The sequence below is a fragment of the Thunnus albacares genome, chromosome 17 (assembly GCF_914725855.1).
Source record: "Thunnus albacares chromosome 17, fThuAlb1.1, whole genome shotgun sequence".
NCBI lineage: Eukaryota > Metazoa > Chordata > Actinopteri > Scombriformes > Scombridae > Thunnus > Thunnus albacares.
Genome location: NC_058122.1, coordinates 8,530,544 through 8,547,527, shown reverse-complemented (window position 1 = coordinate 8,547,527; position 16,984 = coordinate 8,530,544). Strand labels below are relative to the sequence as shown.

The 16,984-nt window shown below is 40.8% G+C and overlaps 3 protein-coding genes across 3 annotated transcripts; 1 reads left to right on the top strand and 2 right to left on the bottom strand.

The window, feature by feature from the left end:
• Positions 1-681: 681 nt before the first annotated feature.
• pdap1b (pdgfa associated protein 1b) lies at positions 682-4,663 on the bottom strand. Its single transcript, XM_044330985.1, has 6 exons — positions 4,532-4,663; positions 4,106-4,197; positions 2,379-2,468; positions 1,988-2,109; positions 1,401-1,552; positions 682-1,151 (listed from the first exon to the last, which is right to left on the bottom strand). The coding sequence occupies exons 1-6, from the start codon at positions 4,542-4,544 to the stop codon at positions 1,087-1,089; spliced, it is 534 nt and encodes a 177-aa protein (XP_044186920.1). The 5' UTR covers positions 4,545-4,663; the 3' UTR covers positions 682-1,086.
• A 428-nt stretch (positions 4,664-5,091) lies between these two features.
• On the top strand, positions 5,092-8,126 carry bud31 (BUD31 homolog). Its single transcript, XM_044330987.1, has 4 exons — positions 5,092-5,295; positions 6,645-6,767; positions 7,263-7,429; positions 7,804-8,126. The coding sequence occupies exons 1-4, from the start codon at positions 5,202-5,204 to the stop codon at positions 7,852-7,854; spliced, it is 435 nt and encodes a 144-aa protein (XP_044186922.1). The 5' UTR covers positions 5,092-5,201; the 3' UTR covers positions 7,855-8,126.
• Positions 8,127-9,425: 1,299 nt separating this feature from the next.
• On the bottom strand, positions 9,426-16,685 carry smcr8a (Smith-Magenis syndrome chromosome region, candidate 8a). Its single transcript, XM_044332355.1, has 3 exons — positions 15,305-16,685; positions 13,342-15,123; positions 9,426-12,190 (listed from the first exon to the last, which is right to left on the bottom strand). Exons 1-3 carry the CDS (start codon positions 15,904-15,906, stop codon positions 11,731-11,733), a joined length of 2,844 nt encoding a protein of 947 aa, XP_044188290.1. The 5' UTR covers positions 15,907-16,685; the 3' UTR covers positions 9,426-11,730.
• Between the last annotated feature and the right edge of the window lie 299 nt (positions 16,686-16,984).

Here is a 16,984-nt window from a genome sequence, read left to right as displayed (position 1 = left end):
ACAGCTATCAAATCCTGTCAAAATGCCATGGATGCACCTCTTATCACAATTACATTAAAATAAAGTAACTGCATGATAAAGACATTTACAGTATATGGATATTATTCCTAAAGGTCTTAAGTTAAAGAAAGATATAGTGAACATTTTAAGTGAGCATCATGTGTGGAAGTCTTTTAAAATGTTTTTATATTTCTGTTTCTGCTTTTCCACAATACAGAATTCAGTGGTCGACTTAAAAATTCAACATTTAATTAAAATATGTACTATTATTTTAATTTCTCTTTTCTAGGTTTTGTCATGAATTGTCTTTCAAACTCAGCAGAATTTGTGTATTTCACCATTCTAATAATGTGATAATATTGATATTGATAATAATGTTTTAGTTGATAGAATTCTGCTTAATCTGCTTAAATCTAATTTTTTAATTTTCGTTTTATTGATTCATTTAAGTGTTCAATTATGTTTTGTATACTGATGAATTTTATCCACCTAAACACTGTTTCAAAGCCTTCTCTACTCTGCCAAACATCTACTTAGACTTAAAAACAACACGTCTGCTGTATTGATTCATCCCATTTTCATGTCAGTGAACCCAACATGGACTCTTGCATCTGAGGTTGGGAAAGCCTGCTCTAAACCAATCACAGAGGAGTAAACCTAATAAAGAAATGAGCAGACACATTTTATGGGTTTCATCATATTCATCTGAAATATTTTCATGACTCAGTTATATACAATGTAAGATCCCAAAAAAACTTAGTGGCAAAGCTCAGTTAGCAAAGTTGCAATTGTACAATGATAAGTAAACCATAATTAATATCATGTACAAGCTCATAGGTTAGAAGGGTTGATTCCGAGTGTACGTGATGACCGATGTGTTCTCGATTGTAGCTTTCCTTCCTGGAGGGATCGATATCGTCATTATTCCATGCTCCTCTCCTCTGGTGTCTCCTCAACCATTTCCCAAATGGTAATATGTTACAATAAAGTGAAATACTCTTCATAGCTCTTCCTTTAAAAATAGTCAAATATATATATTGCGCCAGTCCATAAACATGTGAAAATGGCTCTGATAAATATTCTGCATCATTTTAGTGAGAGGGAGTTCATTCCTCTAGCTGCTGCTGCCGCTGCTTCTTTTGCATCTTTTGCTGTGAGAAAATAAAACATACGGACAGTCAGCTTGATACGGAAGCATGTTACATTCAAGAAATTAAAAAAAAAAAAGAGGAGACTTTATCTCATCATTATGATTTATGAATCTCATAATTACAAGATCTGGATGTAAAAATGACAAGATATGTATCTTGTAGTGTTTGACTGGTTTAGGGTAGTAAATATTTATCATCAGTGTATGATAATCACCGTATTAAATGTTTAGTCCAGCTCAATCAGTTTACCTTTTTTCTCTTCTTCTTTCTTTCTTGCCGCCTCCTCTCTCTGTTTCCTGATGATGGCGAGGCGAGCGAGGTCCGCTTTGGCCTGGTCCGTCTTCCCTGCCAAGTGCATCTTCATGTAGCGCTCCTTCGCTTTCTGTTTCTCAATCTCCTCTCTGTGTAGCGGTGTGTGTGTGTGAAGGTGGAGAAAGTGACATAAAGAAAGTCATTTTAAACCTTTTTTGACTGCAATTACAGAAGTGTAACATCACTGAGAATTTATAAGCAGAAGACAGAAAAAAAAATCGACACTTTAGATATGAGTCATGCTAATGTGTTAACTGTTACATGCAGGGCGGTGTCAGGGTTTGACACTGCACCATCACACTTATATACTACGGTGCACAAAATACGCTAGAAATATGCTTTTTGAAACTTCTAGCAGTTAACTGTATTTAAGTAATGACTTAAGTACAGTGTACATATAATAAACACAGAAAGGATAAATCTGCACCTTAAAATGTGGACATTAACTTTTTTACAATAAAAAAAATGTCATATCATACAAATTCTATCATTCAATTTTTAAAAATTTGAGACAAAACACACACCTTTCTCTCCTTGATAGCTGCTTGGGCTCATCTAGCTCGATGTGCATCACCTTCTTGGATTTCTGAACCACTCTGTTGGGGTTCTCGATTTCAATCAAGCCCTCCACACCTGCTCTCCTCCTCTGCAAACACATCGCAACAGCTCAGACAGCATGAAGTGAATTCTTGAAATGTAGCAAGCACTGAAATGACAACACGACTATGTTCATAAGAAACTATCGAGCAGACAGCAGCAGTCCTGGATTAATGTGAATACGTTCATAGTAGGAGTAAGCAAAAATAATACAAAAAGTAAGTAAACTTAATTTCTATAGAACCTTAAGCTACAACATGCTTCACATGTACACATATAATACTGAGAGGTGATTGGATAGATTTAGTGTGGTGATACCTGGGAACCTTCATCATCGCTGTCTTCTGATCCTGATGCCGGTAGCTTCTCTTCTGACATGTCAGTCTGAGCTGCACCCTCGTCCTCGTCCTGAAACACACAGAAGACATTAACAAACAAAGGCATCAAGTCAAACACTTGCAGAGACAACAGAGGATACATACAACACGTGTGTAAGCAGGTTTTTGATCCATCTGGACATGCAGCACATGCCTTCTCCCTGCCTTTTAGTGTGGCTGTTCGTAACATCTGTAAACACAGCAGCATGTTGTATGAACTACAATGTTTGAAGCATAATTTGGTCTTTACAAACTTCGGTCAGGAGTTAGAAACAAGGGGTGGGTGGGAGGGGTCCTATGAAAAAATGTTGGTGTGTCCTGGATTTTTGGAGCCAATAATCAGAGCTAAGACTCTGCTTTGGATTTTGACCAACCAACTTTATGGAAGTTGGACTGGACCTTTAGTGAAAACCTGCCCTCTCTCGGCCCTGTGTGGTAAATGATTGGACAGCCTTTGGATTACACTCTCCACCAACTTTTTTCCAAACTTAATTAAAAAAAATCGAATATTGCAAAACAACATACAACTTAAAACCAGGGGACACAGACATGACATGAATAACAGATCAATAATACATATAAGTAGATAAAATGAGCAAAGGGAGAAGCATAAATTAATAAATAGTAAAAAAAAAAAAAAAAAGATTTTAAATAAACATATCAACACAGATCTTTCAGAAGCATTTTTTTGGAAAAATTAATTGAGTCAGCACAATTTTAAAAACAAGCAGGAGGGGCCCAAACCTACTGAATCTACATTTATGTATGTAAAATTTAGAAAAAGAAAATAAGATTTATCTAAAAATACTTTTTTTTTATCTTCCTTTTGATAATCAAAAACATCAAAGAAAACATCTTTAAAAGAAAAACAAAAGTTAAAAAATACACCTAAATAAAGTTGAACAGATGCACAGCTGTTTCAGGTCTCAATGTCCTTTTTATATTTAAGAAAAAAATGATCAGCTGGGTAGAATTCATGGATCAGTCTGAAAGTGACTTCTCTCCCTTTATTAGTGAGAAGATATTTGAAGGATAAAGTCCAGACTTCCTTCTAAGGAATATTTCCCACAACACCATCCCAGTATGAAACTACAGCAGGAACTGTTACAATATCACGTTAAAAAAAAGAGCTCTGCTCTTCTTCTTGTTGCAACACCATGCTGAAAAACTGATTTTACCTACTGCAGTTTCACAAGGATCGGAGGAGAAACAACAGGAACATTAAAGTCAGTGTCTCTAAGCAACATAACTACTCCAGAGGGAATGGCATCTAAAATGATTTATTATTGGAATAGCATAAGCTGCAAGAAACTGTTTCTTTCTGTTGTTTAGTTAAATAGCTGACCATTCAGCTTCAAGATCCCCTCCTGGCAAGTTTTAAGATGTAGGCTATATAAAATAATCTAGTTTGAATATTAATTTGTGTCTGATATGGTTTTTCCACACAAAAAATGATATAGTTAAAATCCTTAAAAAGCAATTATCCAAGAATATAGACTTGTTTTGTGAAGTTTGGTCCAAATGAAACTGAAAGTGTTTGGAAATAAAAAATAAGTTTAAAGATGAGACACCATGAGAGTAACATTTGCTTGTGGAAGTTGGGATAGTTTGATGGGGATTTTGTCTTTTTTCCTTTTTTTTTTTGGAGATGTCGTACTTTCCACCAACCTTTTTCCTCTCCTTCTCTGCCTTCATCTGAGCGTCTATCTCCTCGGGGCTTGTGTACGTCCGCATGCGACCCTTGTGGCCACCTTTCTTGCCTGCAGCGATGACCATAATGAAAAAAAAATGTCATCACACACACACACACACACACACACACACACACACACACACACACAAACACACATAGAGATTTGTATAACGCATATATGGACAGCAGGAGTGAAGAACAGCGAGCAGACAGGCGTCCAAAAGAAGCAGATGAGATTATAAAGATGCTATCAGTGCTTGTTTTCATATTTAAACACCACTAAAAGCACAGACATGTAAGTTAGGAAACCACCTTTGTATCGCTGCCTGCTGTAAGGCTGAATAACAGAGGCACAAAACATAATTTCAACATACAGTAGCAGGTTGTACGATCATTCTTACCTCCTTTGGGCATTTTGACACACGAAAAACCTTATTAAAACCTCCCTAACAACTAAATCGTAACAGAAAACATCAGCGCTTGAGCAGTAGCACGAACTGACAGCTGGCTAAACTCACAGTAGTGAAGAGCAGCACAATATTATTCTAAGTAGGCGCTGTTCAAAGATTTGCCTGTGAACAAATATTTAATATAGATAATATTCCAAGTATTTAGCAAATATATCAGCCACTATAATTTAATTGTGTATTTACTTCTTCATAAAATGCTCACTTATTCCCCTTAATAACGTGACTTATAAAATACAAGACACCTATCACGGTGTTTATCGTAAGGCAAGTTGCTAGTCTTCTAAAGTGATGCAATATGCCAGAAACGACAGAAAGACATCTACCTTCATTTTCTCTCAGTAAACATCTCTACACTGACCTGAATACGTGCTTATATAAACGTGTACATTGTGTTAATCTGAGAAGAGATTTAACAAGTTATAAAATGCTGACAAATGTGTATTAAGTTTATTTCATGAAGTGACGTCATGCGAGAGACGAGAAGGTGAAATGGGACCCCATCCATGTGACGTCAAAATTGAAGGACCAGACGCGGATTTCGCTCAATCAAAACCAAAACACCAGGAGCTTTTGTTCTACTTTTGTACAAAAACAGACCAAAATGCCCAAAGTAAAGAGGAGTCGGAAGCCACCTCCAGACGGCTGGGAGCTCATTGAGCCCACTTTGGACGAGCTGGATCAGAAAATGAGAGAAGGTGAGCCGGTAGACGATGATTGACGCGATGCTCCTACAAACGCTGCGTGTTGGACACCTGTAACATTTCAGCGTTCACTGCGTGTTTTCTTAAACAGATGGGGTTTTTTTTACACAAACGGGACATTGTTGGTTGGTGCACGTAAAACGGGGCTTTTTGGCGTTTTGGAAATATTGCTCCCCCCCCAAAAAAAACCAATTACACGGTTCCTTTAAAGCAAAGTTTAAATATACAGAAATACAACAACTAAAACAACATGAACAACAAATGAAGCACACACACACACACACACACACACACACACACACATATATGTTGACCTAGATCATCTTTGGGGACATTACATAGTTTTACATTTATTTCCTGGAGACTTTCCCTTACCCTAACCTTAACCATTGACCCAAAAAACAACTTTTTCCAAAGAGTAGCCTACGACAGACAGACAGACACACACACACACACTGTAACACACACTTTTGTCTGTGTTGCTGTATTATGTCATACACATAAAGTATGTGACTGCATAGTGTTTGTTCTCAGTCAGAGTTCCTCTTAGGGGAAGTGTTGTTACTATCACTATATATAATAAAATTGCAGCCGCAACTAACTATTATTTTCATTACTGATTAATCTGCCAGTTATTTTCACAAAGTAGTTAAAATGTTCATTATAATTCCCCAGAATCAATGGTCTTTAAATGTCTTATTTTGTCCACACAAATGTTGAAAACTCAGATATTCAGTTTACTATCCTGTATGATTTTGTTTAATTTATTAAAATGTTAAATTTACTTAAAAATTGACTAAAACAATTATTCGATTATCAAAATGGTTGCTGGTCAATTTCTAGTTGATTGACCAATTGTTGCAGGTCTAAATACAATTTATATTTTTTAGACAGTATCGTGCTTCCAACTTTGTGGCAACAGTTTGGGGAAGGACTGTTTCTGTTTCAACATGACAGTGCCCCTGTGCACAAAGCCAGGACTATAATGAAATGGGTGTCTGAGTTTGTTGTGGAGGAACTTGACTGACCTGCACAGAGCCCTTACATCAATCCCATCTAACACCTTTGAGAGGAACTGGAACGCCGGCTGTGAGTCAGGCTTTATAACCCAGCAAGTGCCCGACCTCTCTAATGCTCTCATGGCTGAATCCCTCCAGCCAGGTCCCAGAATGTTTTGGAAAAAAGAGTGGGGGGCTGTTATAGCAATAGATTAGTGGTTTTGTAATGAAATGTACTTTATTTTTGAGGCATCATATCCGATGTGACATCCCTTGTTGGAATTACTCACACCTTTTTGATTTTCTTTTCTTTTTTAACTCTCTTGTTTTTCCTCTCTGTTCCAGCTGAAACAGAGCCTCATGAGGGGAAACGAAAGGTGGAGTCCCTCTGGCCAATTTTCAGGCTGCATCATCAGCGGAGTCGATACATCTACGACCTCTTCTACAAAAGGAAAGCTATCAGCAGAGGTAGACACGGTTTGAATGTTTCCCATTTCCCCTTTGTTCTTTCCCTGCTTCCTCTTTCTTCTTCTCTTTTCAGCATTGTATATAATCCTTCCTTTTAATTCAACATGACATATTTGGTAACGGAGGGAACTTTGGTAACTTGACTAAAACAAAGTTCTGTGGGTTTGAGTAACACTTAATCTGTACAAGAGTTTCTAAGGACTCACCAAGGAGTCTCTGACATTAAACTTTATTATATTTTGGGCTATTGGATGCCATCTTTCCTAATTTCCCCATGTGTTAGTAAAAATTGCTTAAGAATTTAACATTTTCCAAGTCCCTAACACTTTAAGATGTTTGTTGTGTTTGGGTTTTTTTTCTCCCTTGCAAAAAGCATTTTCCCTATTGTTGTTTTTTTGTATTATGCACGTGACCAGACATATGAAACCCATTTGTAGCGATACTCTGTGTACCAGACACCAAACCAGTGTTGTCTTTCTGTGTGTGTCCTGGCAGAGCTGTATGAGTACTGTATAAAGGAGGGCTATGCAGACAAGAACTTGATTGCCAAGTGGAAGAAGCAGGGCTACGAGAACCTGTGCTGCCTGCGTTGCATCCAAACAAGAGACACCAACTTCGGAACCAATTGCATCTGCAGAGTCCCCAAGAGCAAGCTGGAAGTCGTAAGTCTGACAGAATTTCAGTGATTCTCACTAAAGTCATCTGTTTTTAATCATTTTAAAAATAATCCCATTGTTCTTTTTAAAACGTATAAATATGTGTTAAAGCTTTAGGTTGCCTCTCGATGTCTGTGCAGACTTTTATTTTTAGTTTATTCATTTATTTGTATATTTATAGGGGACAGTGCATATTACTCAACATTGACCTTTTCACAACACCATATGTTGTGTCGTTGTTGTATTTTAAGACACAGGATACAATATAAAGCAAAGAATTATGATGAAATTATCCACTTACCTCACCACATGGTAACATTTATAGTAAAATATTCACCTGTGGTCTAAATCTGACTGTTTCTTCTTCTTCTCTTCTTCAGGGACGGATCATTGAATGCACCCATTGTGGATGCAGAGGATGTTCTGGCTAAGTGCAGTTTTTGGACATCCGGTCTATTTTCTGTTGGACATCGGGACTCACCCAGCTTCCCTCTGTGTACTCTCACAACCATAATGCAACATTGTCTTTATTTCAGCACTGATTTCTTCCCAATCATCCTCAGCTGCCTTTTATAGGGGTCAGTATTTAGTACTGCTCTACTTTTCAACACAGGGGAGCAAGGGATTATACATCGAGAGGGTCCATATTGTACTAATTACATTTGTTTTCCATGTCTGTTGTTTTTTTAATACCTAAGTCAATCCCTAATCTCCAAAAACTCAGTTTAGGATGTTTAGGTTAGATGTTTCTGGATTAGGCCCATCATTACAGCTGTGAAGGGTATTTTCAATTCTGATGTATTTCATTTTATTTAAAGAGAACTGGGAGGGGAAGTTTTTTGTCTTTAAAATGTCATTGCTTCAAACCTGAAAACTTTTTTTCTTTATCATTGTTCATGTGTGATTTTAAATAAAATTGCTCTGATTTACTTGTTCTCTTTTGCTGTTTTTAAAGTGTAAAGCCCAACTTAGAATTTAGTTTTACCATTCTTCATCTCGAAGCATATCTCATCTCATGAATTTAAAAAGCTTTAGAGGTGCACTGTTACATACCTCTGTTTCCTGAAGTATCACTAAAAGGTTGAATATGCTTATATTTATCTCTCTGAACTTCTGTTTTGATCCTTTTGACTTCTACACAATACAGATACTGAGATGTTCAGTTTCTTATCATTAAAGTGAGATTTAGGTGTTTGAGGACGAGGCCAACATAATTATACATCTGCATTTTGACTAAAATATCTGTTTTTTATGTCTAACCTATGACCATGACTACAAAAAGCAAAATCTCAAGAGCAAACACCAATGAATATCATAGTTCAATATTCCCAAATTATAACATTTCACTTTACCATAAATAACATGGTTTTCTACAGATGTTTTAAAAAACAGTCCATCCGTCTCTTTGACCTTGTTTCCAGGTTGTTTTACTCTTGTGGACACTACAATACAGAGAAAATATATCTCACATAACATATAGTGACACTGTTGCCAAAACCATGGCAGCTGCTAAAGACAGGAATAAGTATAAGATTATAGGAATAAAGGGGTTTTTCTTCCATAAACCTGTTTTCACAAGGGGGAATTCTTCAAATGGTGTTTTATCATCTCATCTGAGGCACGAACATTGCAGATTATCTTTACTCAGGTGTCTACTTCCAGCTGTTAAATGTCAAGACTCAACATGACAGTGTTGGTGCAAATGTTTGTCTTTCATTTACTGAAACTTTTTCTTCCGTCGCCACCTTTCATTCTGCTGCTCCAGCAGGGCAATTAAACATCTTCGCAGATGAGCATTTATTATTCATGACACCTCAAACGCTTGCACATTTGTCACTGCTAAAGCGAGTCACACAGACACCAGCCTGGTGGAGTACTGATGTTTAATGATGATCTGTAGCCTGCACTGGTCTGCTCCTCCAGCATCTGCATTATCAACACAACAGATACTCTCAGCTACAGGAACTGCTGTGTGAACCAGGCATCAACGCAGAAAATGACATGGATTCAAATAATTTAATGGAATAAATGAATATCAGCAACATTACATAAAAGCATTGAGACATTCACAACGTGCTCTATTAAAAAAATCACCGGTAACGCCCCCCCCTCATGATGACATACAAAAGGTGCGCAAACAGACATGATATGGCAACATAAGGACACTGAGTGACAACATATTAAGCACACTGTGGTATGGCTTATTCAGATTACATTCACCTTTTTGCATTAGAGGGACTATAGCTGATAAAACAACTGCTGCAACATCTGAGCAGAAAAAATATGTTATTTTAGCGATAAAAAAAAGACATCACATGCAGCAAAAAAAAGCACTAAACTGAAATAATACATTAGGTGTGATTGAAAGGTGAGGTTGCTCTTAATAATTAAAAGAATTTGCCTGATTCAAGTCAGTGCAGTGACATAAATATGCCTTAAAACCTAAATCTGCCTTGTTCATAGTGTGACCTTTCAGATCCAAACTCTGACCATGTAGTCACAAGATACAGTTACCATCCTAGATACAGTATTACAGCTGCATCACTGACGCCACACAATTAGGAACAGTAAAATCTAAAATACTATCAGTGATGCTTCTTCAGTGTTGTTTCACTGGCCGATTTAAACATAATGATTTCCTACTTGTGCAGCTTTCCATCATCCTCCAATCAGAAAATCCGGGTATTGTCAGCATATTGATCATAATTTAAATTTTTGTACCAAAGCAATAAATACACAACAGTTGATTTTTGTTCATAGCACAGATCCAACAAAGGCTCGTTGAGAAGGCAACTGTCCTCAATCAGGTGTTAACGTTTTGTTTTTGATGGCACAGGAAATTAATGGTTCACATGATAAAAATCTATACAAACAAAACATCACCGTCTCAGCAACATCTCTTCAAACTGTTCAGCATCTTGTCCAAATGTAACAAAACAGAAATATTATCAATACGATAATTCAACCTGGCACAAGACAGTCTCATGCTGACACCACAACACTCTCACACAACTTTTAAGACAACAGTGAAATTCAATACATTTAGGTTAAGTAGCTTTAAAATTCTCCTGACTGTGTAATGTCATATGCATGAAAATGCCCACCAGTAGATAATATGGGCGGGTTTTGGCAGCTGCTGGCCCTTCATGGGTGAGTATGTGCGTGGTGACGTTATTCTTCTGGACATGCAATTATCACGCGGAGCTGACTGGATCTAATTCACACAGCGAATACACTTCTCTTCATGCATCACAACCTGAAACAGCCTCTGGGAATGTTTACTCCATGCTCCCAAACATCAAATCTACTCAGTTAAAATCCAACATTGCGTCTCTATTTTGAACAAAAATGGACATTCATGGTTACTGCAGGAATGTGCGTTCAAGAATTCATTCACGCAGCGAGAGAGAGAAAGTAATGTATGAAAGAGGAAACTGAAAGTGTTGGTGAGTGAAAAATAAAATCAAAAAAAGGAAAGGCTTCAGAGAGGTTTTGTCCTTTGGAAGTTATGTGGTTCCTTTTAGTTTTCAAAGAGACGCATGTCACAAAACCAGCTGTAACAAGCCTACATGGTGCTAATAATGTGTCACGGACAGATTCAGAGGGACGTCTGTTCTCCACAGGCGGAAAATGTCAGCATATGCAAGTTTGTTACAGCAATCCTGAAAAACATGTCTACATATAGTTCAGATGATTCTGCATCAGAGCTGATAAAACTGCTCAGTGATTGGTGAGTGTTGACACAAAGCTGTGTTTAACCTGTTAGCAGGCTGGCCGAGGTTGGACCAGTACTTACAACACACAGACAGCGTCTGATGGATTGAGTTTTGTAAGATTAATTAAAAAAGAAAAGAAAAATATGAAAAAAAACATGTGTGTGAGGGCAGACTGACCTCTTTAAAACAAGCCAGCAGGAGTACCATTAATTTCCATGGAAGGGAAAAACACACAAATGGCTCAATAAGTAGAGCCGACCTTCATCTGCTCTGTCAACATTATATATATGTGTGTGCGTGTTAGTGTGTGTGTGTGTGTGTCAACATGCTCTGAACCAAACACACGCAAGTAAACCACTCACTGACATTCACTTCTCACTCCGTCTCTTTTTTTTCCTGCACACAGAGGAAAGAGTGAGACCAGAGAAAAAACAGCAAGGCAGAGAGATTACACAGATAAAACAATAACCAGTTTGCTCTGAAACTAAAATGATCTTAGACCTTATTGAGATCACCTTTGGTCCATTAGAGACCAAAGGGTCACAGATGATTCCTGCTAAAATGTGTGTGAATCCTCCTCCCAGTATAATATTAGATTTTGTATAAAACGCTGGTAGTGTAGTTAAAACTGAAACAAGGTGCTGCTGCACTGCTCCCATTGGCGGGCTGCAGGTACTGCTGAGTGATGAGCTGGCTGAGGTAGAGCAGTATGTGGCTGTCCTCCTCGCCCAGCCCCAGCTGCTCCTGCAGGAAGCAGCAGCGTCGGCCCTCCACGCCCTCTGGCCCCTCCGTGGAGCTCACCGGCAGGTGGAGGTGGTGGGTGAAGGTAAACAGGAAGGCCTTGGCTGCCAGGCGACAGAGCGTGCTCTGCACGTGAAGGAAGTAGGTGGAGCCACGGCGAATGTAGGTGCGGTGGTCGGCTATGTTGGCAAGAAGTTGGCCGCGATACGGCGGACAGCGCAAGGTCTTCTGGTCGGCATCCAGAATGGAGATGTAGCGACTGTAGCGGGACAGCGAGTAAAGCATGCTGGAACCCACAGGGGACGCCACTCTGTGGGGGACAGAGAGACAAATATTTGTTCATTTGTAAAGACAAAAACAAATAATTTCTTTAATCCCACCTCCACCATTATTGTTAACTACTACCCACCCAAGTCCGTACAAGAATGTTGGGCTGCAACTACAATTAATCAACTGACTAATCAATTAATCGACTTATCCTTGCAGCTCTACAAGATTGACCCTTTTTTCAGTTGATTCCATCAGTTTAGGAACATTGACACTGGAGGGCTGAACCACAACATGCGAGTGAATGATGCTACATCATTGGTACAAAATCTGCACATTGTTCAACAGCCAAATTATTATATTCAGCAATTGTTTTGCAGAATTCTTACAGGAGTTTATATTGAAATGCTCACATATGGGAGTGTATATTTCTATAGACAGCAATATTTGTTACCATGTGGCTTTTAGTCATCATTGTACAACAACTAAATAATTAATATGTAAATATGTGGATTTGTCTGCTCAGATGTTCTAGATTAAGAGGGTAGGGGTGTAAAGATGAATAATATATATACAATATGTAACAGTGGTGTCAGTATTCAGTATTCAGTATTCAGTATAGGTTGGCCTCCATTTGGCATCGAACAGTGTCGCATTTATAATATGAGGAAAACAACCAGATATTGTGACAGAAAGAGCAGACATCATCTGAGCTGAACAGCCACAGGACTGCACTGTTCAACAGGTTCTGAACAAAATACTTGGTGAATCATTCAAGACGTATCTACTGAATTGAAAATCAGAAAAGTCACAATCCCACTGGACCCCCTCCTCCTGTGTCTCTCTCTCTTTCTCTCTCTCGCGCCTACAACTTTCCTCTCCACAGGTGAAATACTGTAATAATTCACAGCCCACTCATTTATAAAAAGAAAATGAGTAAAGATGAAAAAAGAAAAGAAGGAAAAAGAAAAAGAAGGACATACGTGAAGGATGAATAGTTGGTTGTATGAGTCATCAGGGACTGAGTCATACCAGATGAGTAACAGGAGAGTATCGATAACAAAGGAGACTCTGTCATCAAACTCAATGTTCTAGTAAATCAATGTAAATAACTAATGACGATGAGCCCTTCCTGTTAGCTTTGTATACGAGTTTTGGTTAAATGCTTCAAATTAAAATGCAAATTGGAGATACCTTTGCAATCCAACAAGTTTCCACCTCTGCAGGTCAGTGAGGGTGAACGGGCAGGACAGCCAAGCTTGAACCCTCTCTCCGCACTTCCCAGGACCGGGCACAAAGAGGGCCAGAGCAGCAACCAGCCGGCGGACTCTCCCCTCATCTGCCCCGAGCACCACCAGGGTCCTGCCACTCAGCAGACACCACAGAGCTTGCATGGCAAACGGGTACTGTCGCACAAACCTCAAGGCTGCTTGTCCAGCCTTCTTCCTCTGACGCAGGGTCACCATCCCTCCGTAGCCGAGCGGTGAGGCGGCCCGATCAGACCCTGTAGAAGCACTCATGGTGCAGTCCGACCCGTCCTCCGCTGAGATGCGGGAAACCGCATCTCCCAGAAGCCCCACAGGCAGCTCCAGCCCAGCTGCGGGGCTTTCTGAACTCGGGGAACCCACAGCGTAGTCGTCCTGGAGTGGAAGCAGGGCCTGGGGCTCCTGGTTGACCACCAGGGTTTGAGAGAGGGGCTGTGGGTGGGAGCTTTGGCTCAGATGAGGTATCACCTCTGGTGCGGGAGCTTCATAAAGGAAACCCTCTTGGGCCATACAGCATGCTGTGTCTAATGGAACCAACAGCTCAGACGCCTCCTCAGCTCCTCCCTCACACTCATCCTCCCTGCTGGCCTCTGGCTCAGAAACCACTTCCAGCAAAGAGATGGGCATCTGGTCTCCTTCATTGTCACCTTCATCATCTCTGACAGCGGTCTCCATCTCCTCACTGCTGCTCTCCCTCTCTAGGTCAGTGTTATGGTCTGGGTCCGGGATCAAATCAGAATCAGGATCTGGATCAGGATTTTCTGACTTCATACCAGCCAGATTCTGTTGCCTTTCTGATTGTCCCAGCTCGCTCTTGTCACTGCTAAAGCTGCCTTTGGTCTCCTCTGAGCTCTCCTGGGTCTCCAGAGTCTGGTCTGAGGGGGAGGACTCCAGATGGCTCTCCTCAAGCCCAAGCTCACTCTCCTGAGTATGGCTGGTCTCGGAAGCTGGGTCTAGAGGGTCCGGAGGCTCCAAAGAGTCGAGCTCTAAAGGCTCTGGTCCCAGCACGATAGGAGGCGGATTTAAGAGCGAGTAGTTGTCTACAGTATGGTTCACAGCACAGAATGGTCTTAGTGTTCTCCCTTCAACCTCATCATCATCACCGAGGTCTTCCTCAAACAGGAAGTTGGTAACTCTCTGTTTCCTTCGTAGCGCCCTGTCCAGGCGGCGAGTGTGCAGGTAGCACAAGTCGCCCCGGAAACTCCTCTCTGTCTCCTTCAGGAGCTCCACGGTGGCATCATAGAAAGTCTCGTCACACAGTTCTTGGAGGGTCTTCAGGCGCTTGTCAAAACACTTGGCGGACTTCGCTTTGATCAGCTGTGGCGTGTAGGACGGCCTGCGTTTAACGTTCTCATCCTCTTCCTTGTCCCCTCCTTCGTCACCTCCTCCATCGTCAGCCTGCCCTTCCTCCTTCTTCTCTCCTTTGTTGGTGTAACTGAAGGGGTTGGCAAGCTTGGCGTATTTGTCTAACAGCGCCTCACACTCCCTCAAGCACTCGTTCATACACTTCTGGCAGGTGACAGCGTGAGGATCCCGGCGCGGGCGGTGAGGGTAGGAGCTGATCTGTCTCAGCAGGTCTCTGTGTTCATAGATGCTCTTTTCCACATTTGCAAGCTCGTTGGCCTTCTCCACAGCGTGAGCGGAGTACATGCGCTGAGGGCCCGCCTCTCGCTGCAGGCCCTCCTCCCTCTGCAGCACTGAGTGAGTGTACCTGAGGGAAAGAACACAGACTTATTGATGCAAATGTGTCAAGAGTTTGATAAAATAGAACATTTTCCACAAGAGGAGCATCAGAGTAACGGAGAAACATTACACCACATTACACATTACACACTGAAAACCTGCACTGTAAGACCAGGGCTGAGGTTAAATGATTATATTGAAGTTCTTACTCCAGGTCTCGGAGCTTCCTCTGGAGTTCCTTGGCGAAGGCTCTCCTGTTTCCAGCCTTCAGACACTCAGAGGCCTGGGAGAAGCGGAGGGACAGCTCCTGAAACTGCAGCATGATTTTTCTCTCATCTGCTGAAACATACGCCATGCAGAACGGTCGCACAAAGCCCCTCGCCTCCAGGTCGTAAAGCGTAAGGTGATGGACGTAGGCGAACGCCCCCTCCTTCGAGTCGCCGAGCACAACCCTGGAGTCCTCCACAAAGCTGAGCCTTGGGTAGCCGCTGCCAGGTGGATGCCCCACGAAGGAGGCCTGGTAGTCCACTGACATGATCCGCAGGGAGAAGTAGTTGAGATCGAAGGTGCCGCAGATTTTAGGGTCATCGGGGATGGTGAGGAGAGGCTGAGGGCCCACCTGCTCAGAGAACTCAGAGATGAGGATGAAGTCTTTGGTGAACTTGGCATAGGAGGTTTTTGCCCAGGGGTTGGAGTCAGCCAGCGGGTAGAGAGGAACAGAGAACTCCTCAGGGAGAGCCCAGGGGTCAGGACTGGTCTGCCCATATTCGTCCTCTTTAGTGAAAGCCACCAGGTCAGGTGAGCCTATCATAGTGGTGTTGTTGAGCAAGGCATGAGACACACAACACACAGTGCAGCTCAACTAACGGTTACAAACCAGCTGTCAGAGCGCAGCGGCACAGAGTACAGTCAGATTGATCATTCTGCTCTCACATTGTCCAGCCAGAGAGGGTCCACAAAAAATCAAGATAAATTATATTATTTAAAAAGGGGTCCCAGAGCATAGGGTGCCCAAATTTCAGCTGCACCCCTGCAAGAGCCAGTCCACACAACAAGAGCGTTGATATTTGTCTGATAAAATAAAAATAGGCACCTCGGCAGAAATACAAGTCAGTGTCTCTGTTAACAAAAGCAATTATCTTGCGCCAGTCACAGGCTCCGAGCAGGCATCAGACCATTCAAGCTGTGCACAGAGTCAAAATACAAAGCAGCGTCCTTCTCCTCCTCATGTCTTCATGCGTCGTGTCCATCACGTCATTGTGTTTTCGGCTCTAATGCGGCGCGTCGGAGCGACAGAAACACCGCTAACAGACACAAGCTCAGATTTAATTTTCACATTCAGAGACAGACGCCATGTTTACCCAGCTGGTTGTAGTCTTGTCAGGTGACCAAACCCACCTCCCATCTGGAGAAAATCCACCCTGAAACAGGAAATTTCTTATTTTTTCTTATCTTTTGTCTATGATGACTGTAAGTAAAGATAAGTTATTACAGAGTGTGAAAAGGTTTCAACAGTTCACATTTTAAAGTGTAAATGACTACAAATCCTTCAGCTATTTCATAGACAGTGAAACTCTTTGACTCATAGTTATCTTAAAATCAATATTACATACTATTCAAACTAAATAAACAATAACTGTTAATAATAAATGAATAACAAACAATAATTACATCCCAATAAGTTTAATTTGGGTGTAATTATTGTTTGTTATTCTTTTCAATGAAATTAATGAGCCCTTGAAGACATCAATTATTTGCCAGTTTTCCAGTTTAGGAGGGCATTTGTCTACGTTTGAAGCAGGTTGTAACCAGTATTTTAGAAATACTGATGTTATGAGTCAGTTCCCCACCCAACAATCATCCCAACGTTTTTTATTATTTGGATTTTT